Source organism: Amblyomma mixtum, chromosome 3 (assembly GCF_055824585.1).
Source record: "Amblyomma mixtum isolate Tamu chromosome 3, ASM5582458v1, whole genome shotgun sequence".
Taxonomy (NCBI): Eukaryota; Metazoa; Arthropoda; class Arachnida; order Ixodida; family Ixodidae; genus Amblyomma; species Amblyomma mixtum.
In genome coordinates this window covers 180,831,349-180,857,984 of record NC_143014.1, presented here as the reverse complement: position 1 = coordinate 180,857,984, position 26,636 = coordinate 180,831,349, and the positions used below count along the sequence as shown (strand labels likewise).

The 26,636-nt window shown below is 40.8% G+C and overlaps 1 protein-coding gene across 3 annotated transcripts in view; it reads left to right on the top strand.

Annotated features, from left to right (window-relative positions):
- uif (sushi, von Willebrand factor type A, EGF and pentraxin domain-containing protein uif) overlaps window positions 1-26,636 on the top strand; it is a 135,411-nt gene that overhangs the window by 70,231 nt on the left and 38,544 nt on the right. For all 3 annotated transcript variants that reach the window (XM_089582118.1, XM_089582119.1, XM_089582120.1), the window contains 28 exons: window positions 836-1,051; window positions 1,685-1,783; window positions 2,181-2,311; window positions 3,075-3,285; window positions 3,686-3,828; window positions 3,997-4,201; window positions 4,937-5,106; window positions 5,517-5,688; window positions 7,907-8,086; window positions 8,700-9,065; window positions 9,867-10,043; window positions 10,927-11,037; window positions 11,514-11,608; window positions 11,938-12,159; window positions 13,217-13,379; window positions 14,702-14,893; window positions 15,122-15,301; window positions 17,788-18,012; window positions 18,586-18,777; window positions 18,977-19,117; window positions 19,573-19,673; window positions 20,133-20,333; window positions 22,147-22,351; window positions 22,829-23,080; window positions 23,651-23,889; window positions 24,127-24,346; window positions 25,530-25,741; window positions 26,211-26,478. In XM_089582118.1, the coding sequence (XP_089438244.1) occupies window positions 836-1,051; window positions 1,685-1,783; window positions 2,181-2,311; window positions 3,075-3,285; window positions 3,686-3,828; window positions 3,997-4,201; window positions 4,937-5,106; window positions 5,517-5,688; window positions 7,907-8,086; window positions 8,700-9,065; window positions 9,867-10,043; window positions 10,927-11,037; window positions 11,514-11,608; window positions 11,938-12,159; window positions 13,217-13,379; window positions 14,702-14,893; window positions 15,122-15,301; window positions 17,788-18,012; window positions 18,586-18,777; window positions 18,977-19,117; window positions 19,573-19,673; window positions 20,133-20,333; window positions 22,147-22,351; window positions 22,829-23,080; window positions 23,651-23,889; window positions 24,127-24,346; window positions 25,530-25,741; window positions 26,211-26,478 (5,289 nt within the window). The remainder of the gene's footprint in view (window positions 1-835; window positions 1,052-1,684; window positions 1,784-2,180; window positions 2,312-3,074; window positions 3,286-3,685; window positions 3,829-3,996; window positions 4,202-4,936; window positions 5,107-5,516; window positions 5,689-7,906; window positions 8,087-8,699; window positions 9,066-9,866; window positions 10,044-10,926; window positions 11,038-11,513; window positions 11,609-11,937; window positions 12,160-13,216; window positions 13,380-14,701; window positions 14,894-15,121; window positions 15,302-17,787; window positions 18,013-18,585; window positions 18,778-18,976; window positions 19,118-19,572; window positions 19,674-20,132; window positions 20,334-22,146; window positions 22,352-22,828; window positions 23,081-23,650; window positions 23,890-24,126; window positions 24,347-25,529; window positions 25,742-26,210; window positions 26,479-26,636) is intronic.

Genomic DNA, 26,636 nt, shown 5'->3' with positions numbered 1-26,636 from the left:
CGGCGCTGTGAAAATTACGGAAGTAGTGTTGCCATGGGCAATGATCTATGCACGAACTGTTGAGTCCTCAGGCATACTGAACTATTTACCTCTGACAAGCTGTCAATTTTACGCGTTAGATGTCTGCATAGGTAAAAATGAAGTTCATGAGAAAACGTAGCCCCTAGTAGTGCACAATGGAGTGCAAATTAATACATGCAACTTTGTCCCCTTCTTTCCTGTTTTTTTTTAATGGCTACATCATATGTGTGACTGAAATTTTCCGAGGACTCGGCTTTGATTACCTCTCTTCATGTGCGCATATTAGTAATAAAGACGGTATTTACACTCTCAGGTTAGATAAGGTGATCTGGGAATCGTTAAGGGTAACCATGTTTTGTTTTGACATGTTGTCAATAGAACATCCTGTCAACTCGCAATGTCCACAGCAGTATCATTGTATGTGTCCAGTAAAGCATTAAGCAAACCGAGCTGATTCTTGGTCTAGTTTGTTGTATGCATGTACATGCAGTCAAGAGAATTTACTTCTGAATATTTGGAACACTGATGATGCCTTATTGTACCCGTCAGTACCTTCATGGTAAATGCAAAAGTCATCACCTGTGCTGAGGCTGTAGAGTTTGTCTCCTCAATCAGGAGTGGAGTCACAATGCCTACACCAAAAAGAGAAACTGAACTGTGTGAATTACGTTGTTGCCATCACAGCATGCCCCATTCAGACATCGAGTATGTCGCATAGGCCAACCATATTTTTCATCCGGTCTTGCCCACTCTTTCTCCCCTTCTCATTAAGGGGTTTTGTTTTCTAATTGACCAACATGCTTCTTACATCCAGGTCTCAAGTCTGTGGATGACTTGTCTACAAACACGCTGGAGTCTTCGAGTGGCTACTTTATCCCCAAGTATGTGGGCCACTGGGCGCTGGATCAGCCACGGCCCAAGGATGGCCAATGTGTGCAGGCACGTCTCACTGAGCGCACCCAGGAGTGGCACCTGGCACCCTGTGAAGCCCTGCTGCCGTTCATCTGCCAGGTGCCTGCCTGCCCTGAAGGTTAGCCATACCCTCTTTGCTGGACCCAAAGGGAGGCAAACATAAGGGTCCACACTAATTCAAATGTGTGCATATATCATGGCTGACAGAAGCTGTGAGGTAGTGTTGTGAGGCAGCCCATCATGGTAGTGACTTAAAATGGCTGGTTGGTGTAAATAATATGGTTTGCAGTTCAGCAAACGGTAGGTATTGGAAGATTATTTTTTATTATGCAAGGGTACCACCATGACCAACCTGTCTTATTCTGTAAAATATTATGATCACCACTTGTGCTGTTTGCGAGTGATGCATGCTGAATAAACAATTGATGTTGAAGGCCCAGAGCACTGTGGCCCTTTCTAGATTGTCTGGTTGTTAAGCAGAATGGAAAGGGCATGTGAGAAAAGCTAGGATGGGTGCATTCTGTGTGTCTCTAAAACTGTCTTGGTTATTTTTAATAATGTGTTGTCTTTTCTATGTGTGGCTGCACACTGGGAGCACATCAGTATATACTTCTGAACAAATTATTGTAATCAACACATGCTGACTAATTCAAGAATTGAGTACTAGTCTGGTTTACTAAATGCACCCATAAAATTTATATTTTTTCAATAATTGGCAAAAGACAATTCACATCACCTGCATTTCTTACAGGTTCCTACTTGTGCAGCAATGGAAAGTGCCTCAACAACCGGTGGATGTGTGATGGTCATGATGACTGCGGGGATGAGTCTGATGAAATGAACTGCCCTAGTAAGATTTTTTTTGAAAATATATTTTTGTTGGACAAATACAGAATGAAAGAATCTTTACTATGACACCTAAAAGTGTGCTCAAAAAGAAAGACAGAAGTCCGCTTGGAAATTGTGACAGATCTGAGCAAAAGAAAAGAAACTTGCAATATAATGCCCTTGAATGCAGAATACCTGCATGTGACCATGTTTCAGGCTTCCCCTGGTCATATACAGTAAGTTCACAGAGTACACGAAGGTGTACCGAGACATTTAGTGCATTGCATAGCGTTACCTAATTGCAGCAAATTTCTTCAGAAGACTGCCTTTTATAACTCAGGCTCACTTTCTGTTATAAGCTTCAGCAACTGCTCTGGAAACTACCTTCTTATGCAGAAGTGCCTGTCTCATAATTTCAGAATCATGCCACTTCTACATGCAAAGCTCAGGAGATTCCATTCAGTCACCCAACTACCCAAACAAATATGAGCCAAACCTTGACTGCAAGTGGACGCTGGAAGGTCCATTGGGTACTGGAATTGTCTTGCAGGTGAGTGTGCCTTTGAAACAAAATAAATAAAAAGGGGTGTTCTTTCTGTGCATTCTCATGTGATGTTGGTAAGTTTTAGTGGCTTGACTATAGTCCATATTAACTGCCCAGATAGTGAAAAAAGGTTCTGGGCATCCAGAATTTTTTGATTGCTGGCCCCTGTACAACGTAAACATAAAAATAATGAGGCATATTGAGAAAAATGATGTGGTGTGTTTTATGACACTTGAGCGACTGAGGTGATCTTGTGCCAACCACAGTGAGAAATGATTTGAAAAATGATATTGGTATCCGATTAAAATGTAGTAAATTAGGCTAATTTCTAAACATCTTGAAAACAATCGAACTTAGCAGGCATACTCATTCATATGCACTAAATCAATAGCAGAATTCAAAATCATTCTGTCACCTGATCATTTAGTATTATATTCGGTGAAAATCTAGGGGATTTTTTCTTCTTACCCAGAGGCTTAGCTTTTTTTTAGTGAGTTACATTGAAGGAAGCCTTCTGTAGCACTGGGAGCTGACAATTTCATTCTGCTTGAGAATTATGTCAGGAAATGTGATTTGTACCATAGTGTTAGCATATGACTGACATTATTGAAGTCTGTATTATACGTGATGTGGAGGGCATTACAGGGTTAGTAATCTAAAGGACAAAAGAAAAGAATCGAACACATTTGTTGGTTTAATTGTTATTCTACAAATATCTTACAGAACACTTTTCTTCATCTTTTTTTTTCCCTCGGGTACCTGTACCCAGTTTTCAGAGTTTGAGACAGAGGCAAATTTTGACACAGTGCAAGTGTTGTCTGGAGGCAGGACTGAAGAATCCAGCGTTTCATTAGTTACTCTTTCTGGGAAGCAGGACCTCAACTCAAAATCCTTTATGACAGCATCTAATTTGATGATCATTAAGTTTAGAACTGATGCATCTGCTGAAAAGAGAGGATTCAGGGCTAGTTGGAAAACAGGTGAGTGTTGCTTCACATTGTTTACTGACTTCATAGTAATTGCAGAATCATTCTGATGTACATATAAAACTGAACTTATTTGAAAGGCTCTATTCAGTACCAAATATATTTTTGTATATATACTCACCAGAAATATTTATTTCTGATGAAAAAAAAGCATTAGAAGTACTCAAAACACAATTACACCCAACTGCAAACCAGCTGGACCAGCTGTCTCTCTGGCCGGTTCTAATTGTGTTTTTGACATGTCCAACTGTATTCCTCATTTCACCTAATCCTTTCAGTTGCTGTCATAAACTAGGCTAATTTTCCATGACAGATTTGGGGGAATCTGTGTAGAACCTTGCACAAAATGCAATGAGCATATGACTGATAAGCTAATGCCCAATTTCTCAATTAGAGCCTGTGAAATGTGGAGGAGAACTGATGGCCCAGCCAAGTGCACAAGTCTTGAACTCCCCAATGTACCCTGAGCCTTACCCTGGTGGCCTGGAGTGCCTCTGGGTCATTACGGCTCCTCCAAGCAAGATCATCTCCCTCGAGGTATGCATCATGCATATAATCAAAGAAATGCATATAATCAGAAATTATTCTCACAGGTACCTTTCAGAGCTAATAATTTTTTTATACTTGCTCCAGTTTCATCCCATGACAAGGAGACTCTTTATATCATTTTACTCATGTATGACAGACAACCTTTAAATATTGCAGATTGTTGATTTGGACTTGGAACCAGACAAAGACTTCATCCTGGTTAGAGATGGCTCCCTCCCATCTGATCCACTGCTCAAAACATTGACTGGACCTGCATCGGACAACCCGCAGTTCCTAATGTCGACTCGAGATCGCCTCTACCTCTACTTCCGCTCTAGCTTTGGTGACAGTCGGCGTGGATTTTCCATACGATTCCGTTCAGGTAAAGTTGCTGTGCATGCATGTTAGACTGTACAGTACTGTTGAGATTTATTTTTATGAAGCTTTGTATGCAGTGTTAAAAAAATATGAAAAATAAGTAAAGCAAAGTGACTGAAAAAGACAAATTTAAGTGCATAAGAGCCTTCTTGCCAAAGTACCAAGAGAAAAACTTAACAAAATTATGAAAGAAATATTTTTGTAAAATGTGTAGGCAGCTGAGGGACACTATTATTGAAGCCAAAGTAAAGTGTTTTCATTCAGCACTAACACTTGGTTGAGTTGCATTGTCAGAGTTCAAGCGCAGAACGTTTTGCATTGACATTTTCTGTCCTTTTTTGCGAGTCAGAAATCATTGCGTAAACTGAGATCTTGCATTTTACAATGCAGAGATGAAAGAATATTATCTTATAAATCACATACTCTCGCAAAAACCACCCTTTCAGCTGCTTCACAGCAGTGAGTGCATCTGGAAAATGTTGGTTTAGAAGCAAGTAACTTGCTTACTTATCAGGAAGCAGAACAAATGTCCTGAGAACATGTAGGTTAAAAATAAAATAGCTCAATGTATTTGTATTTTTTATTTCTTTAAGTAAAGTTTGATGGTCTGTATTTCTTTTGTTAAAATAAAAATGCAAATTAATCATGTAGTTACCGTACAGAATTTATGCACCAGGAGAGCTTATGCTATGAACTAGTGCCATAAAGAATGAGCTCCTCATGATTTCTTTTTTGCCAGGCTGCGAAGTGGACATCACCTCTACCTCAGGCAATGTTTCTTCACCTGCTTTTGGTGTTGACAAGTATCCACCAAATCAAGTCTGTGCCTATCGCATAACTAGGCCTGGTGGAGGACCTGTGTCACTCAAGTTTGAAAAGTTTGCTGTTGCTCCTGATGACTTTGTGCAGGTAGGACACTTGGCAGGATCCTTCATGAACCAGATGGGTGGCACTTACGTGCTTATGTAATGCTTCATTCTTAGAATCTAGAGCAATAAGAGTGAAGTCTTTCTACAAGCCACCTGAATTTTGTTTTATTCTTCTAATCTTTGGATTATCTGTTTTGTGAACGCACGTGGTGCCATTTGCTAGTAAATAAATATGCAAAAATGCATGCAGCATACATCTCCGCTTCTGAAGCAGGTAAAAAAAACCCTTAACTACTGTCTACACTGTGTGTCTCTGTTGATGTTTAATTATAAAAGCTATGGACATTATATATCACCCATTGAATGCGCTTGCACACTCTGGCCTGGCTCTGGAAGCTTCTGTTCAGCAGGACATGGACATGTCTAAGCTCCAATGTAATTTGATTCTAGATCTACGATGGATCTGATACAAGGAATGGCATCAGACTGCATCCAGGTCAAGGGTACACTGGTACAAACAGACCAACGCTCACATTGACTGCAAGCAGTGGTCAAATGTTTGTCCTGTTTACAAGCAACCCCCTGAACACAGCCGCTGGATGGCAAGCCAGCTTCAGTGCAGGTGAGATGCCAGAGGCATATGATAGGCTCATTTAGAAAACTAGTGAAAGCTGGCTGTCTGGGTAGTTTGTCAGAAATAGTAACAATCACCTGAAAATAAAGCCACACATTGTTATATGAAATTGAGCTGATCTAATCCACTATGCACATTTGACATTATTTTATGTTTACATTTCTTGTGTCCCTGTTTACTACTGTTGCTAGTTTAATGTTCTCATGAAATGAATGTGTTTTATTTTTACAGAAGAAACATTCATAATACGTTTTTTATAGCCAAATTGTGATAATTCATGCCTGTACATAAACATGCATGCCTTGATGCGCTGGTCTAACTTATCTGGCTCACTTAGTGAAGCAGATGTCTTGGCTTTTTCTCTAATAAATGTAGAATGTCATGAATGCCTTTCTGCTGTGAAAGCTTTAGTGGCTTTGTCACTAGTTGCTTTTGCTGTTACCCTGCAGTGCTCCAAGACCTGACCGTGGAACAAGTGTGCCTTGCACACAGTACATGTGCAGCCTTCGTTTAAAAATACATAATAGGGTTTGCTGCCGGCCCATTTAGTGGCACTCTAGCAGCACCGCTGTCAGTCGTAAGCTCCAAAGATACAGACACGAATGTTCTTGCCCTCAAAATGTTTCAAGCAATGCCAGTCGCAATGTAAAATGAGCCATACTTCATAGCTGAGAAGATAAAGTGGTCGCCTATGTGATATTTTTGGCAAAGGCTACCTATAGCATAGGTATGAGAATGCAGGCTGCCTGGAAACGATAGCACATACCCTCGCCCTCAGGTGCATAAGGAAGGCAAAATTATGCTGATGAGGCTGTGGTGCACACGTGACATCAAGACAGCCGGACTTGCAGCAGTGCTGTAGATGATGCATTATAAATGGAGCCATGCTGAAGCTGTGCCATGAAGTGCTAAGGCCTTTATCGCATTTGGACTTTAATATGATACAGGCTTCAGCAAGCCTTTTTCATCAGAAAATTGGTTTTTGAGGAAATGAAATGGCGCAGTATCTGTCTCACATATCTCGGGGGACACCTGAACCGCTCCGTAAGGGAAGGGATAAAGGAGGGAGTGAGTGAGAGAAGAAAGGAAAAAAGAGGTACCATAGTGGAGGGCTCTGGAATAATTTTGACAGCCTGGGGATCTTTAACGTGCACTAGAATCGCAAAGCACACTGGCTCCTTTTGCGTTTCGCGTCCATCGAAACGTGGCTGCTGCAGCCGGGATCAAACCCGGGAACTCTGGCTCAGTAGCTGAGCGGCCTAAACACTGAGCCACTGTGGTGGTTTTTTTTTTCACCAGTATCCTCCTTTTCTGGGTTGCCTTGTGGCTGGTAGTATTGCTAGTGGGGAGTCAGTGGCAATGGAATGTTCATTTTCCTGTGTGCACATCATGGATAAAGCTGTTTTAGCGCAAGACGTCTTTTTCGCTGTAGGTCTGTAGCTCATATATGGTGAGTCTTTTAGCTCATGCCTTCATACTAGCTGTGCTTTTAGCATTCTACGGGGCACTCGTCATTCCAAATGATGCTGATAGCTATAGGTGCAGTGGCACTGCGTACTAAGTACTCATATATGCCCTACATGCATATATGCCCACTCATATATGCCCATATACTCATATATGCCCAGTGTCAGTTGCATGTGCTGCGCCCATGTTTTATGAACTCCTTTCTGTACCTTGCCTTAACACTTTTTCATAAAGGCACAATGTTAAATCAATAAAATACAATAAAAATTACAAAAAAACTTTTCCAGACTGTTGCAATAATTTGTGTAACATCTCCAGTCAAGTGTGCCAAACAAGCCTGCCGTAACTTTTCATTTGCTCTTTCATAATCACATTGGTATACTGCTCATCTTCCGTTTATTGTGGGTACCACAGTTATCAAGCCAAATTTTAATGACAATTTTTTCTGTCCCCTTGTGAAAAAAATGTTTATAATGCAATAGGCCCTCTCTGAACCTTACCCAATATGTGTGATGCACCATAATTACAAGTTAGCTTCAATGCAAAAACCAGCAGTAGAAGAAACACCAGACACATTACATTCTGCTAGTGAAACATATCTGGTTGTTTTAACATATATTTGTGATTCACAGCATTCGACTATGCAGTACACACTACAATTCTGAGGCTATGTAAGCCAGTGCATTCTTGTACAAATCTGCCATCTCAGAGCATGTTCTTTTGCCTTTTGTCTCTGCAGACTGCCCTCTTTTGGCTGTCGGTGAAGGTGCCTTGGCCTCGAGTCGCGAAACAACCTTTGGTGCCAAGGTGACATATGTCTGCCCAGCAGGACAAGAATTCAGTAACGGCATGTCTAAAATTGTTGCTGAATGTATGCCAGGAGGCAAATGGAGTATTGGGTCTATACCAAGATGCCAAGGTAAATGCATGCGATACAAAGTAAACCATAATAAGAATATTAGCCGTGCCATGACTAATGGCTACTATGGTTTCTTTAAAGCAGATGTGATAATTAAGGTTATGTAAGTTTTGCCCCTGTGTTATTTTTTAGTCTGCCTTTGACCTCTAGTGTAACTAATAAAAGAATTGGTTGGTTGATTTATGTGGTTTAACGTCCCAAAGCGACTGAGGCTATGAGAGACGCCGTAGTGAAGGGCTCCGGAAATTTCGACCACCTGGGGTTCTTTAACGTGCACTGACATTGCACAGTAGACGGGCCTCTAGAATTTCGCCTCCACAGAAATTCAACCGCCGCGGCTGGGATTGAACCCGCGTCTTTTGGGTCAGCAGTCGAGCACCATAACCACTGAGCCACCGCGGCGGCTAAGTAAAAGAATTCAGACATAACCTGCAAATCAATGGCACAGTTAGTTTAAAGGTCACTCATGTTGAAGGAAGAGAGTATGCAAGGGAACAGAATGCTGAAATGCAAGTTCAGGCAGGAAGTGTTGCCCAAGCTCCAACCTTTGCTGCCTTAGATACAAAACAGTGACCCCACTGCCCCCTTTTTCTGTTTCTTTTTTTTTTACCAGAACGCTACTGTGGAGCTGTACCACAAATTGACAGTGGCTTTGCTGTGGCAGCAACGAATGTGACATATCGTGGCCAAGCCACCTACCAATGCTACGCCGGCTTTGCCTTTACGGGTGGCTTCCCCACACAAACTATTCGGTGCAATGAAGAAGGCAGCTGGGTGAACCTTCCCACATGCTTGGCCTCATCATGTCCTCCTCTGCCCGAAGTGCCACACACGGTGCACACCATACTCAACGGTGGAGGCAAGAACTATGGGACTGTGGTGCGCTTTGAGTGTGAGCCAGGATATATCCGCACTGGCTACCCTGTTGTTGTCTGCAAGAGTGATGGCCAGTGGTCAGCAGCACCACCAACCTGCAAGCGTAAGATGAAGCTTACTATTCACTCTTTTCCTCTTAATACTATTCCAGTTTTGGCATGCAGAACTTGCAACACTGCCATGTGAATCGTGGGGTATTGCAGTTCCATAATCTTAGCTATATTTTTTAGTCTCCATTTAAAAAGGGACTGGTGAAGCTAAAACTTGACTATGTGAAGAACTTCCACTCCCGTTCTGGTTAGTAGTGCTGGAGAAATACAGAATTACAAGGACAAGTCATGGCTTACACACCGTGGTTTGCCGACTGCATAAGGGCCTTCATTTTCATTTGTGCAGTGATGTGCATAATGTGTGCTCTTCTGTTGTGGCCTCCCACTATATGTTATTTGAAATTGTATTCAAGGGCAATATGAATGTTGCTTGTTTGCATTTTGCCCATCCTGCTTAGACCACAAAATGTGAAGATGACAAAACAAGGTTAAAATGACAAAAAATACAATTTCCATTCAGTTACATGAGGAGGGCGTGACATAAAGATTGTTATAGTTCATGCTAGATGCAGAAATAATCCAGACATTCTTGTGTTGCTTGTCGAATACAGCTGTACTTTTCGAATTTTGTAAAGTAACCAAGTGTAAAAGGTTCAATACCTAAAACAATCTTTAAGTACACATATCAAATATAAGTAGTATATTACCGTTCGAAAAAGCATCTGCAGGATTTGAGCTGGCTTTTTTTTTCTCTTAGTCCTCTAAGTGTACCACGTTTTGTTGCAAATATATTATGTACAACACCATCTGAATGTGTTTCTGGGTCCTTACGCACTTTGGTTGTATTACTGCAGGAGCTCAGTGCTTAGACCTGCCAGATATCAAGAATGGATTTGTGTTAGACTCACGGAGAACTTATTACTTTGAGGATGAAGCAAAGATACAGTGCCACAAGGGTTACCGGCTTGAAGGAAGCCATGTTGTCACTTGTGGACCTAACCAGACTTTCAACAACCTACCAACATGTCGAGGTAAGCAAATATAAGTGAAAGCAATAAATGTTAGCTTTTTGCTTTGTAATGCTGTATAATTCATTATGGCACACAGGCTTCCTAGAAGGGGCCAATCCTGGGTGATAGTTTCATTTTACCAAATACAAACATTTAGACCATTTATAATTGCAGTTACACTATAGCCATAGAACATAGAACATAGAACCATAGAACATTCAGTGGAGGCATAAGCTGTGACTCTGTTGCAGTTACCCGGATATCCTCTCAAAATCCAAAAATTGGCACGGAAAGTGTGTTGGGTTCCATTATGTTCTGAAAAATAACTCCTGTCAATGTTTGTGAGTTGTCCATTTGGCAGCATGAAATGGGTTTTGAGCATTTGGATGCCATGTGGCAACAAAGAAATAGTTTCTTCACACAGATATACCTACACATACAAGTACATTCTTGAGGACGCATAGACATCAGGTATGCACATAAACACCAGGCAGGGTACAGGTAGTATCACCTTCATTTTTTTCAACCAAGGGATGGCAAAAAGTTTGAAGTTCCTTAATAACTTACTTTTCTTAAGATCTAGAAGTGGCAAGGGCTTAATTTTTAAGTGATATTTGCATTGCCAGAATTTCTCCAATTAAGCATTTTCTTCAGAATGCACTCATATTATTCATATATGTAGGAAAATGTGTGAACAGCAGCCTCAGGATGTTCTCAGCATATTCATCAGAAATGCCATATGGGTATCTATTAATGCATATTTATCAGACATACGAAGGACATCCTGTTGTGACTTAGCACATTTTAACCTGAAGTGCGTGCTCTATAGATATATGAGGTTGGTTTGAATTTGATATTTTCAATTGCTGATGGAAACTTTGGTTCAACATTTGAATATTTTCAGACATAAATGAGTGTGCATCATCATCAGCCTGTGATTCAGCATCAACTATCTGCACCAACACTGCTGGAGGCTTCTTCTGCAAATGCAAGAAAGGTTTCGAGCCCAACCTAGGTGCGTTGGTCAATGCTTGTGGCTGATGTATAAGTATTTATCACTGGCTGTCATTTACACCACTTGAAAAAAAAAAAAAAAAAGTGAAAGTGTGTTATTTCAGATAATGGATAGGACCACCATAATGTGTTATTTCAGATCATGGGTAGTACCACCATAATGATGAACTCTCTTTTTTTCTTTTGGCTGGGCAGTGACAGTTGCAAAGGCTAAAAACAGCAAGTTAATTAATTTATATGGCAGCAGTGCTTAATTATTATGGCATTAAAGTTATGATGAAAATTTAGACCCCTGGCCCTAACCTGTTGTATTTAATACAAGTTGAGTTTTATTTGTTGGAAAAAGTAGATAGAACAGGTACAGGTAAATATTCATAGCATTGTTATTTTTTTTATTAATTTATGTTGTGTTTCACATTTCTGTGCAACAAACTACTTTTTTTCTCATCACAAGGCAATTATCTTCCGTATGTGCAGACTGCAGGCCAGTTGGTGATCTGGGGCTGAGTAATGGAGCCATCCCTGACACAAGCATCAAGGTTTCTGGTACAGAAGGAGGATACCATAAAAATGTATGTGTGAGCAGCAAAAAAACTTGCATAATAATCTGGTCTAAACAAACTTCCAAGAATGCATCTGTCATATGTGAGGAGAGTACTAATATATACCAGGCCATATGATGCCATTCGAGCATGATGCACACCTAATAGGTCCAGTCACAAAAGCATTTTGAAAGAGGAGGGTGTGAATAAGAAAAAAAAGGAATAAACCCCTAGCCATGTATTGTGAATTTGTTCACCACATGTGAATATCCAAATTCCTACCCAGTCAAAAAGAAATGCAGCTATACCTTATACCCGGAAACACCGTGTAGAGCAGTGCGATTTCATATCCCACCCAGAATGTGCGACTGGATGGCCCTCGCGGATGGTGTGGCAACATTCCCCGCTCGGGCGAGAACTGGGTCCAGGTCGACCTAAGTGCGCCCACAGTGGTACGAGGCTTCAGAACACAGACTGTGGTTCGTGATGATGGCTCCCAGGCATTCCCTCTCAGTGTGCGCATCCAGTACACTGATGACCTGACTGACATCTTCAGGGATTTTGCTGACCCTACAGGAAAGGTAGGCACTTTTGTTGTTATATACTTGCCTTGCTCTGTTTGCACATTCAGTAATGCTCATGTTTGCGCAAAGTGAGCTAGTTCAGGAGTTGTGGTTTGATATCTAGGCTTGAATCACTTCTGAATTCTTTATATTTAACATGCAGTTTTGGTGTTTAGAAATAATAAGCCCCATAACTGCCAAACTAGCTGTAGTCATTGTTTGTCGTCTCAAAAGACAGGTGTTTTTCTGCAAATGATAAAACTATCCTCGGTGTAACAATATTAAAATTTTTATTTGATATTAATGGTTTAAAAATGGTAATTACACACACCATTCATTTTTCCAAATCTTCCACATTTCATTGAAATCTTGAAATTCTCATTGTTCTCGTCCTTGTATGACACAAGTCCATCACTTTTACAAAATAGTTTCATCACTATAGGAGACAAAAGCCTTTTTTTTATTTCTTCTTTCATGTACTTTACTGCTACAGAAATTGGCTTCGTTTCTTGACCCATTAAAGTATACATTTGTGGTTAGTACCTATTTCACACTAAATTAAGATTTTGTGAATGCTCAAAGGACTGCATCATTTTTAGCTATGCAATACTGCTTTGCACATAATGAACTGATATGACGGAATGATCTGTAAAATACTGTGGGCACCGACAAGGTGCAGGCGCAGTAAATTTGGAGAAGACTGCAGTTGCCAACAACGTGATTATGTTCCTCTCCAGCTATTGGTGCACCTTTTGTTATTTAGAGCATTAAACCAACAAGGTATCAAATGCATATCATATATTCTATATCTAGTGTTCAAACAAAGGTCAATGAATGTTCGGACGATTAGTAAATGACTACTTTTTTTTTTTTTGCAAGTCAGCACTGCTCTTGCCATAGCCATCTCTCAAGTTGTACATCTAGTTTTTTTTTTACAAGTGCAAAATTATATTCAGTATAGCTGTGGCTTTTATAAGAGTTGTTGCTGATGCAAAACACTCCGTTAAAAAAGCAACAGGTTTTGATTGTGGCTCACTTCAAGGGAATAAGCAATAATTTGGTGTCTCCTTTGCAGGCACTTGAGTTTCGCCTTACCCCCAATGGAGGCTCTGGCCTGGCTGTGGTCAATTTGCCCCTTCCATTTGAGGCTCGCTATGTACGTGTGCTCATTGTGGAATATGTGGGTGCCCCTTGCATGAGACTAGAGCTCATGGGCTGCTCTCGTCAAGACTGCCTTGGTAAGCTGTGCATGCTATACTATGCAGTGAGAAAGGTAATAAAAACATGTGGACTCTTTCATGCTTTGCCTTGCTTTGTTTCTTGCACTCTTGCACTTCTTTGCGGCTAGGGAAATATACTCAGTCTGGAAAAACAATGAAAATAAAATTTATCATGACTCATTATAAGGAAGAGAGATAAAAAAAAAGTGGAGTTGTGCTTATTTGATATGTGTAGCGTACAGTGTGTTATATTAAATTAAAAAAAAAACACGGATGCATTTTATTAAAGTACAGTTGACTTCATTATTTCAACATAATCGAGACATGAAAAGTTAGTTCCAGTTACAAGATGTGTTCAAAATTTTTGGCTGATTGAATTCTGATTGAATTAAACATTTATTTTCTCCAAATATTTTGCTATGGTGTTCTGTACTTGTGCTCACAAGTGATATGTGCACAAGGGGTATTGCAGTGCAGTTTGAAAAATAAAGCCAGGTCGACATGTTTGATGTGCAGCTTCCATTTCATCACACTCTGTCGTGGTTCACACACATCATCACTGGAACCACCATTAATGTATATCTAAGATTCTATGGCACTGTGCACTCCAGAGCTTGGTACAGCTAATCAGGGGCAAAATTTTCAAATATGGTTGCCCATAAGCATCAAATGCGACTCTTCTGGGCATGTGCACTGACCAATCACAGTAGCCAATTATTTGACAGTAGATGCTCTGGCCAAATAAATTGTTCTAATGTATGGTTGTAAAATTGACCTGCCTTTTCCTTCTCAGTAACATCTCCTTTCAGTCCTTTCAGGCCTTCCCGTACTTCACTGGTATTGCTTTACTTTTATGCTTGGCAATAGGTGCGGCATGCTGGGGAAGTGCCCATTTAGCACAGACCACACAAAATTGACAAAATTTCTATGTCAGCGTCTTCAACACGACCACTAGCTCTTGTTTCCTGCCCGTCAGCGATTCTCTCCAGTTTGATTGATTTGTTGATCAGCATTTCAAGTTTGAATCAAAAAGCTTCTTTCCCTATAGAAAAGTGTGGACATGTGTTATAGGTTGTTCGAATGTGTCTGAATGCAAAAAAAAAGGTGAATAGCCAATGTCAGATTCATTAAAGCTTGGTAATTTCCAAATGTACAGAACAATATGAAGCTTGCTGAGCACTCTATTACTTGGCACCACTGCATGCCAATAAACATTGCATGAAATGATGCATAAATTGCCCAAGCATAAAGTAGAAGCTAAGGGTCTGAATAGCAGAAGCCTCTTTCATGAGATGGAAAAAAGCACATTATTAAGTTATTTGGTACTTCTCATCTTTCAGATGTCAATGAATGTGTGCACAAGAATGGTGGATGTGATCAGCGATGCATAAACAGTCCAGGTGGCTTCAATTGTCTCTGCAATGTTGGCTATGATTTGTACACATCCAATGGCACAAACGGCTTCAACATTTTGCCTAGTGAGACTGGAACTAGGGATGGTGACATGTATCGCATCAACAAGACCTGCGTTCGTAAGTGTGCCTTCAACATGATTATTTCAGCTTCCAAAAGGAAACTCATAAAGCTTCCTAGCAACAAAAATAGCTGGCTTTACTAAAGCTGCCTCTAAGAGAAAATGGACATATAAACTTGCTTCATTTTTAGAATGATGCGTAGAGAGTTGCCATGTTTATGAAAACAGAAATTAAAAATCTAAAACATTTACAAAATCATAAACTGACACTGACTTCTTGATGCAGCAAAAATGTGCTCCCCACTGGAGAGCCCTGAAAATGGTCAGCTTCTGTCAACGAAGTCCATTTACCACTTCGGAGACACTGTGCACTTCCAGTGCAATTTTGGCTATGTCATGCTGGGAACTACAACTCTCACGTGCACAAGTGGAGGCAACTGGAATGGCACTGTGCCCACCTGCCAGAGTAAGCATATAATTGTTGATTTCATGTACGGATCCAAGGGAGCCCACTGAGAAAAGTAAACCTAATCATCAAGGTGTGATATCAGCTCACATAGTAGCTGCATTTTTCTTTTACGGTTTCAAATACTGACTGTTGCAACATTAAAAATGCACCGTAAAATGCTTCTCTAACTTAAACAGCCCGCTTTTTCGTGCTGAAATTTGATGTAGTAATGGCATACGTTAGTCTTCCTGAAATGTGACGCAGAGATGACATATGATAGTCTTTCTGTTTCAGTGCCAGGTTTGGACGGTGTACTTGTCTTATTCGATCAGAATTAATTATAAATCTGCGTCTGCAGCATTGGTCACCCAAAACAAGCAGTAGGCACCAGACGGCGTCACCGGTATCGGTTATGCAAAAGCTGCTTATATTCGGTCTGATGCTGCAGATGACGTGGATATATTAATTCTGATCGAATCAGGCAAGTACATCATGCAAACTTATATTGAAAAAGCTAGATGGTCGTATGCCATCTGCATCTAATTTCAACATGAATAAGTGAGTAGTTTAACCGCTGCACCACTCTGCCATAGATAATCCAATTGAAGCCACTGGAACATTCCAGAAGGTGATGACTCATGTGTACCATATAAAGGCAGTGGAACAGGTTCCAGTCTGAGTTTCAACGAGAAAATTGCAAGAACATTAGACATTCATCGTAGATGCTATATCAGGCAACTTAATGCTTCTTCAAGAATAGGGGTAAAGAAGGCCCCCAAGTTTTTACCATCGCTTTTTCACTCTGCTGCTGTGTGGGCTTCTAGTGGGTGGAGTTAGGTGGGTTGGTGGAGCTTTAGGAAGGTGAAGGTAAATGTGGGTGGCTAGGTGGGGTAGGGCGATAGATCGACGGTGGTGGTGGGCGAGTGGGCAGCCTTCTAGATAGGCGTGTGTGGTGGGGAGATGGCTGGTGGGTGGTGCCTCTGTAGAGTGGAGTCTTTAGTGTCTGAGGTTACAGACAGACAGATTGATGCAGGCGTTTTTGCATTGTGACACTGGTACTGATCTTGCGGCAAAAAAAAAGGCCACAAGCTTTTATAGATGAACAGAGGCTACTATGGATGATTGCACAGCAGTGCAAGGACTGAAGAGTATGAGAGTAAGCCTCGCATATCCTATAGATTGCTGACTGGTGCCAGAGAGGCCATGGCCGACAAATACATTATGGCATATGACGGATTTAAGCTACAGCAGGATATATTTTCACCAATGTCTTTACTTTGTCTACAGACTCTTACAATATGATCACATTATATATCCCCCATCAAAAGTCTTCAGACCACAGAGCTTGTTTTCATCTGTGTAGTGAAGCATTCAAGGCAGCCGTTAAGCTGTAAACTTCAGTAAGACGATAAGAACCGTTGCACTAGCCTTTCAGGGCCCTTTGGTCTTTGAGGGTGCCGTGAGTGCTCCACTATGCAGCTCAAAAGCAAACCATGTGGCCGAATACTTTTGACCATGACTGTTCTTGTTTCCTGGCATTGTATCATCATCATCGTCATCATCATCGCCACCGTTGTCGTCGTCGTCATCATCATCATAACCACCACAATCATCGTCATCCTTTATTTATTGATTATTTCATGTTTTATATCACTCTTGCACTACCACTTACCCTCTGCAACAAACAAATTGCATTAGGCTAACCCTGTAAGCCGTGCGAAACATGACAGTGATGTGGATGCATTTGTTCTTCCTTCAGTAAGGTTCATAAATTTGAGTGTTGTACCATTATCTAGACATCACACTGTCAATGAATGCTGTGAAACAAAAAAGTGTAGGTTCAATTTGCAACTTCATGTCAAAATTGTGGTGTGTTATGCTACATATTTTTCCTGGAGTACGATTGATGTGTATTGACAAAATACAAAGAGAGGCATGGTGGGAGCACTTTTGATAGTTGTCTTGCACACTGAACTTTGTGGTGTGTATAAAGCTCCTGATGCACCCTGGCCACACATAAAGTGCATAGTGTTTTTTTTCATCAGCATGTGAAAAAAAGCAGCAATTCAATATCTGCTGAAAATGCATGAAACATGCAAACGCTTCTTTCTGAAGCTCAGAGTAAAGAGGTGTGGCCCTGATTTGTGATTCATAGCAACATATTAAACTGTCTGTTACAACAGTTGTGAAAAATACAATTGGTAAGAATTTTGTCATCACATTGGTCACAAATGTGCAGAAATACAGGGGATTGCAACCACCAGTTGGATACATCAGACTTTGCACATTCAACCTCACAGGGTTTTCTTTTGCTGAAACATCTTTTATTCGATGCTGCTCTTATCTAGTGCATGCTTTCATGTCTTACAATTATAGAAGTGAATTAATGAAAATATCGATTTTCTTTTTACCAAGGTAATGCTCCTTGTCTTTGCAATCACTTCACCAGTATTTGTCAATTTGAATGCAACAGTATTAACACCACTAATATGACAAAATTTCAGTTGCCACCTGCCCTGTCCTGGACGATGATGCAACGCAAGGACTGGCCGTGCGGTCAAATGCTGCATCTGACCACCTGGTGTTTCAAAAGAATGTAACAGTTTCCTGCAACGAAGTTGGAAGACCATTGAGAGAGACTGCCACAGCTGGGTTTAGGCAATGTGTTTACAATCCAACCGACGGCAAGCCTGATTACTGGTTATCAGGCGCATCTCCTGAGTGCCGCAGTAAGATACAAATACTTTCAGTATGTTATATAGCACCTAGTTGAAGTTATATAGCTTCACCTTGGCTCATTTGCAAGATTCTAGGGCCTCCATTTGCTGGCATACTTTCATTAGCTCAGTAATGCAGGCAGTTTGCAAGGCAGCTCATTTGTAGACTAGGTCTAATGAAAGCAAACTGAAGTTTTGACAGATATTAAGCTCTGTACTTGACTTTAATGAACTAAAAATAGTAGTCTGCAGTGTGGCTTATCTTGAGTTCACTTAAAGGTTTTTCATCATGATACCTCAAGCATGTCACACCTCACTTCCGAGCAGCTAAGTAATGCTGTAAAAAAAGCTAAGCTTGCCAGAGCTGGCAGCGATCATATTGCTTATGTTTACTGCAAGGATGTTTAATTTGGTCATTTAAAGAATTTCTTATTGGTGACCCACAATGAAATATTTTAGTTCATACTTTTTGGGTTCAGTGTATGTTTTATTTTTATTTGTAAGACCAACATTTAGAAGTGAACCCTAGTGTTTAAACTAATGCTTTGTCCTGTTTTTGTGATCACCAACTCCCTTTTTTAACAGGAACTGACTGCGGGCCTCCACCAGACACAATTGGTGCTACATATGGATTCCACGTGGACACAAAATATCGTGCGAGCTTTTTCTTTGGCTGTGAAGACACGTTCACACTTGTGGGCAAGAGCAAACTAAACGACAACGTCATCCGCTGTCAAGAGGATGGGACTTGGGACTTTGGAGACCTGCGATGTGAAGGCACGCACATTTATAGTTTTGGTGCATTTGATAAAGACAGCCTTTGCTATTGCTGTATGATGGTGAAAAATGTGTACAGCTGAGAAAAGTAAATTAAAAGAGCAAGTTACATCATTAATTTTTCTTTTAGTGGAAGTGTGTGATGGCACAGCCAATCACTGTGTAGTGATTCCTTTTTGGACGCTATCTTGTTCTGCAGGGCCAGTTTGTGAAGACCCTGGTCGCCCTCCGGATGGCTACCAGATTGCTACCAGCTTTGAGCAAGGTTCAGAGGTGGTGTTTGCCTGTGACCGGCCAGGCTATGTACCGTACACTACTGACCCCATCACTTGTGTGAAGAGTGAGTGATATGCTCAGTCTTAATGGCACTTGAATGCACGTAAGCGGTGACAGCAAAATAATGTGTCTGTCTCAGAGTTGGGCTCACCAGCACTGAAATGATAAGACAGTGTCTATTCTGCATGCATTTAAAGCTGCAAATAGAATGAAAACCCTGAATGAAAACTGTCTGCACCCTAGAATTTCAAACAGAAGAAACATGGTCCCTTTGCTGCTTCATACTCTAGTAAAAAAAAAGAGCATTTGGAATAACATTAGCTCTACATGACACATGACTACTTCATTCATGCATGTACGAACTTCCAGCTAGTAAGCTTTCTCTATTTTATTTCACTTGGAACTCAAGTGGGCTGGTCCAAATTTTCATCTAAACTTAAAGTAAGACATGCAGATAAAATAATCACTGGCTGAGTGAGGTGTAAAAGTGCCTTTAGCTGAAACTTTCATTTTCCTCAGATGCTGAATGTAAAGTTGTGCGGGCGCTTGGATTAACGTCTGGTGCCATACCAGACAGTGCCATCAATGCCACTTCACATAGGAGCAACTATGAACCAAAGGTAAGGCATTGCCTGATTTTTTTTTTCTTTTTCTAAAAGGTGCGCAATATTGATTTATTGAAAGCGACAGTGACAATAGTACTATCAAATGGAACTGGCAGTTCTTATATATTGCAGTAGTCAAAACGTGTTAACATTACATTTGTCAGTTTTGTATGCAATTATTTATTATTGAATTTGTTCAGTGCAGTGACTGCAGCCAAGGATTACAATGTTTTCTCCCGAGCAGGACATTTAAGGCCTGCTCAAAGCACAGTCAAATCTTTATTCACGCAAAGTTATAATGGAACAATTAGAATTGCCAGTTTGTTTGGTCACTTAGCCTCTGAAGTGCACCTGTCAGTATATCTGCATTCAGCCTACATTAGCAGTCATATTTCTTGGATTACCATTTGTCATCGGGCAACATGAATGTTGGCAACATATTATGAAGTGACTTGTTTTCCTCTCCCCTTTTAGAATATTCGCCTCAACAGTGCCACAGGTTGGTGTGGCCAGCAGGAAGCCTTCACATATGTGACAGTTGATATGCGCAAGATTTACCACATCAAGGCTCTTTTGGTCAAGGGTGTTGTGACAAATGATGTTGTTGGTCGGCCAACAGAGCTGCGTTTCTTCTACAAGACGAGAGAAAACGAAAACTTTGTGGTCTACTTTCCTGTAAGTGTATTTTAATTTTAAACTGAATGAAGTGGCAAAGGCTGTCAGGCAGCTTTACAAACAACTTGAGAAATGATTGAACACACAGAAGGTTCCCATTAAGCCAAATTACGAGTCGTGCTGAACAGTATGAGAGCAGTTGGCAATTTCTTATGCATACAAAATTAGGTTTAACATGAGTTGTTTTCCTTGAACCTTTTTTATTAGCAAGAGATTTTGCAGTGATAACTAGCCTTGACGACTGTGTGGGAAGGACACAAGCAGCTGCAGTTGTGAGGCTAATGGATGCATGGGCCTCCAGAAATCAAAAAGCATGCGATACAGTTTATGGGTGCAGAAGTAAACTAAGAAGCATTACATATTGCAAATAGGACATTTCTAAATGTCTTCAGACACCCTTTCAAGCTATGGGCAGCAGAAATGCTGTGACTGAGGTGGCAGAAGTGGTGTGCAGCGCTTCTGATGATGCTTCACTAGTGTGTTATTCCAGTGACCCACAGGAGCTGAAGAATGAGAAATATCTTTACAGTAGAGGCAACTCAAATACTATCTCAGAACAAATGTAGCCAAATCAAGATGTGTGAAAATAAAGTTACCTACAGCTCAAAAATAATTTTTCACATTTACCTTTCTGCCGTGTCAATATATCAATCTAGTGATACCTGTTTCAACATACTCGATGCATAGTGTTCTCGTAGTGGCGTCCGGCTGCTATCAGTGTTGAGCATCGTAATGGAATGCCGACGCTATCAGGGAAGCATCGACGAGCAATGTGGTCCATGCGCAAGCCCAGAATGAAAGACACCCCTCAGTTTATTGCAGCCAAATATATACAGAACTGATGGCCTCACGATTGTCACGTGACTTGCATACAGACACATGCCAGCACAAGTGTGAAGCAGCTTTTTTAAGCTGGACGTCTTGTCTAGGGCTACCTGATCAAAACACAAACAAACAACAAAGAAAAGCTTGTTGGGGTGTTCTTTGCAGTTCTTCCAATGTTGCCATGCAACAGTCTGGTAACAACGGTGATGTGAAGCACCTGCATTGCACTCATGATATCCCTTTGTACCACACATAAATCAGCCATTCGCTAGCATTTAAAAAATTTAATGTCTCTCTGACAGAGCCACCAAGCAGACAGTTCAGAAACAACCTGTTTGGTGCAGTGCAGATTTTTTCAACTGGTTGACATGCATTATGTCTATTTGCATTTCAAGCTGAACACTGCACAGCATTCACAAAGCTTTGTTCAGCAAGAATGATGCAAAAGAACACACTGCACTGCTGCTGCTATGGCTTGGTAACTAAGTGTTCCACTACTGAGCACAAAAATGTAGTTTTATCCTGGAAAAGGCCACATTTTTATGGAAGTAAAATACAAGAGCACTTGTGCATTGAGATTTCAATGCATGTTACTAGAACGCTGGGTAGTCAAAACTAATCTACAGCCATCCGCTATGATGTGCCTCACAGCCCACACTTTTTTTTTTGTGTATAAATGCTTATTAAGCCAGTAATCATATCTTGTTAAAAGCTACCATAACAAGCTATTTGTTGACATTTTTTAGCTGTGGTAGAGGTACTTTTCTCGTCTGATAACAAACCTCTAACTGCAACACTGCTACTTTTTACTGGTAATGTGCCCATGAGTTATTTCATGGCAAAACAAAACAAAACAAAATTGCATGTAGCTATATTCAGAGAAAAAAAGATAAATAACTGAGACTAATATTAGTTGTTCTGCCAAGTCAGATGCGCTACTGTTTGAAGATTTTGTTTGTACAATGTTGCAATTCTGTGCAATTTCTAGAATTTCAACCTGACAAGCAGGGATTCCAAGAACTATGGGGAGCTGACCGTGATCCCATTGCCACTGAGTGTACGTGCTCGGTATGTGATTCTGGGCATCGTATCATACAACAAGAACCCTTGCCTCAAGTTTGAACTTATGGGCTGTGAAGACACTGAAGAAGAAGTTTTGCTTGGTTATGACAATGGCTACTCCTTCTGTGTTGGTGAGTTTTTCCAGTCACCAACAAAAATGGTGGACAAAAATATAGTCATTTTGCATAGACATCTGTTGCAGAGCACTAAATAAGAAATAGTGCTTTTTTGCACATGCTGAGTTAACCACAAATATTGGGATAGCAGCTGGAATGTTGCTCTGGTGATTCCAAACAAAAAGGTCAAGTGCATCTTGATGATGTACAAACATGAAATAGTCACAATTACTTGTACTTTGGACCATGCTAAAGAGCCTCACGTAATATGAATTAATCTAATGCCTTTACCTACATTGCCTGTAACAGAATAGGTAAATGCTGGCTTGTGAAGTGAGGCTCTATGTATTGTTATTACAGTGATACTATTTTTTTTTTTTTAAGTTATAAATGTTTCATATTACACCTAAAATGAACTTGCATGGTTGCAGCAAATTGCAAATTATGCATTAATATAACCACATACTCTACCTTGGTTGCATGAACTTGCAGATCGGGAACCCCCAGCATTTATCAACTGTCCCTCACACCCACTGGTCTTGGAGCGTACGCCGTCTGGCCATGTTCCAGTCAACTTCTCTGTGCCACATGCTGTTGACAATTCTGGACGCATTGCACGCTTCGAAGTTCGGCCTGTGGGCTTCAAGCCTCCTGCAGTTGTATTCGAGGACACAGTTGTCGAATACACTGCTTATGACTTCAATGGCAACATAGCTGTGTGCACAATAAACATTACAGTGCCAGGTATGTGGGCCCTAGCCTTGTAAATGACAAGGCCTTTGTTTGTAGTGGCATGTGTACAGGGGGGTGGGAGAAGAAAGAAGAAGAAGAGACAGGCACACAGTCTGTCTCTTCTTCTTCCATCCCGTCCGTCAGCGCTGTTTTGTCGTACCATTCAAAATGAATGAATGCTTGCTCAGAAATTTTCTGACATTTTCTAACCTTGAGCTAAGGCCTGAGTGTTTTCATGCAGCTGACATGTGACTGTGTTTGTTGTTTTGCGAGTTTGTTTTACAGGGTTGATTCAGTATTTAAGGAGAAAAATGTGGGATGTCCTATGCTCTCATCCTTGTCTATCATATTTGGTACTAATAAACGGTTCAGTCTATCAGGCATAGTGCAGTTTAGGGATTCACAGGCTGCATGGAATAATTTTGCATTATCTTGTAATCACAAAAGCTTGTTAACTTTTTCTGACCTAGAAAGCATTGATTTTGAAGTTGTTGAGGTAAGCATCATGCTGGTTAACAGATGGAAATACAATTGGAGTAGTCGTGTTAATTTTCTTTGTTGTTTTCCTGACTCTTTTTGTAGACTATACGCCACCGTCACTAACATGTCCACAGTCTTATGTTGTTGAACTGACTGAACGTCAGGAGAGCTACTTGGTAAATTTCAACGAAACACGGCGATTTATCAATGCCACTGACAAGTCTGGAAATGTGGAAATAACACTGACACCTGAAAGTGCTGTGATACCCATTGGAGGCTACAGGAATGTCACAGTCACTGGCACAGACCGATTTGGAAACCAAGCTTTTTGCTACTTTCAGGTTGGTGAAATTTATTATCTGGGCTCTAAAGCTAAACATGAAGAAGTTAGCTTATTTCTAGTAAAATAAGAGCTGGGCCAGAAGTAAACTAAGTTATTACTTGAGTTTTGAATGAGTTTTTTCTATAGCATAATTTTGCAGCTTCTTCTACCTTCGGTATTACATTCAGTCAGTTTGTATTGCAGCAAATGACAAAACGTAAAACTATCCTGCCTATGTCTACTACTCAATGAACAGGTATCAGTGCAAGCAACCACCTGTGTGGCTTGGTCTCTTGCTCCACCCGCAAATGGAGTTGTCAACTGCTTGCCTAATGAAGAGAACACTGGCTACCGATGCCTGGCCACATGCAACAGTGGATTCAAGTTCACAGATGGGGAGCAAGCTAAAACATATGAATGTGCCAACAAGGAACAATGGAAGCCAAGCTCCATTATTCCAGACTGCGTGCCAGAAGGTAATGTGCACTGAAACTTCAGGTCTTACAACACAGCACATGAACTTTCAGAAAATTGTCTTCATTTCTTTGGAAACATGAAGTAATGTCCTTGTGAACACCAACTTGTCCACTGGGTCACAGCTAACTTTCATGAGAATACATTCTATAGCAGTGCAAGGTTGCTCTTTGCCACTGTGCACATGTGTGTTCCACTTGCAGTTCACATGCCCTTAAATCATAATCTTATTGAATCATTAAATGCTCAAACATGTTTCTGTATTCTTCTGTTGACAGTTACTCATTTCCTTGTCATACTTTGAAAAAAAAATGTACATGTAAATGCTGTCTTCTGATTTTAAGGTGTCCATTCTATCGTTCTATCTAATTTTCAGAGCTCAGTGCAGTAATGTTTCACTACAAATAGCCTGAATAGTTGTTTACAGAAGACATACTATATTATCGAATGTCGTTAAAACCAAAATGGTTTGTGCAAAAGTTGTTTGGGGCCATGGCATTGCACATGCATGTGCCAACACTGAGCAAAGCTATGTGGCATCCAACAACATTAAAGGAATGTGATATTTGCTCACTGCTGTGGTAAAATGGTTCAATTCTGAGGCTTTCTTTTTGCCATTTATGCAGCAGTGACGTCGTTCAAGTGACAAAGATTTGCAGTTAAATCTAGTCAGTTATGCCTGTGATGCACATTATAAAGATGGTGCCAGAATTTATTTTATCAACTTTGCTTATCAGTAATTCACTGCCAACACTCACAGTTCATGGGATGTATAAAAGCAGTGAGTAAATGAGTGTTGCATGTATATGTAATGCTGGAATGCAATCCCTTGTACAAATTGCTGCTGGATTTTTAGGATAAAATTCCAGCAATGACTTGTGGTATGGGGATGTGGCCCAACCTGTTTCAAATAGTAATTTTTGCATATCAGCTTGATGCACAAATTCTGCTGTCACAATGCGGTGCTGTTATTTGCCTTATACTACCCGTATTGTCATTTCAAGACAACATGTTTGCACTGACAGTGGTGTTGCAGTCCTGCACCCCATTAGACTGCTGCAAACACCTAAGTGCTACAAATCGAGGTACTGTAAAAGTGCGTGCAGGAAAGAGCCTTGACAAATGTAATTACAAGTAATTCCACCCCAGGTCGGATGTGCAAACTCTGTTCTCTTCTCTGTCCAGACACCAACCAGGCAGCCTATGATGTGATAGCTTCGGTGGAGTACAGAGCAGGTGGTGCATTGTCTGCAGTCTGCCTGAACCACTACGTCAGCTACGTGTCTACGTACTACAGCTCCCTCAACAAGCTCCTTTCAGACCGCTGCTCTGCCATAAATGTTCAGATGGACATCTCTTTCCACAACACTAGCATCAGGACACGAGGAGAAAATGAGGTACATGCTGTCAGTATCATCTTGCCAAAAGCAAAGTAGAATACTGTTTATGGTTCATATACGATACCTCTGAGTCACCCAGAAAATCTCTTAAATGCCATTAAGAGCCACCACTAAGTCAGCAATGTTGATTTAGTGTAGAGCTGTGATGATGAGACAAAAATTTCTCTTCACCATAAACGACAATTCTCAAAATTTTCACGCAGCTCATGATGTCAAGGCCTAATCATTATTGCCCAACACTTCTTTGCGTCATCTTACTTAGTGCTGTTTGCTTCACAGTGATGCTGGAAGAATAACAAGCAGCAGTGCGAGGTTTTTTAAATATTGTAATGCTTATGTCTGGCGATAAAATAGGTTAGAAACAGAGATGTTTCTTGAGCACCAGCCCCGGGAGAATATATAAGGGTTCTTTGCATTGTATTCCACTGTGAATGTTAAACAGCGTTTTTCTGTTTCACATATGCAGATTACCATTGGCTACACACTGAGAATTGTGCCTGTAGTCCGCCAGCGCCTTCTGTATGACCTGTGTGGCTCAACCCTGGGGCTCATCTTTGACCTAAGTGTACCGAGCACATCTGCAGTCATTGAGCCCATTCTCAACATCAGTGCTCAGAATGTGGGAGGCCAGTGTCCCACTATCCAGGCCATCCGCTCAACAGTCGACAGGGGATTCAACTGTGAGGCAGGGGAAGTTCTCAACCAGGATGTCAATGGACAAGTGCCTCGCTGCTGTGAGTCCGACTTCCATTTACTGTTCCATGCTAGCTTATTTGGTTTTTGTTTTGTACTTGTCCGCCTTCAAATTTTTTATTTAAAACTTACTTGCAAAACATTGACCTTAGTGCAGGCACATTATTCAGAACTAGTTTATATAGCTGTAGTAAGTGGA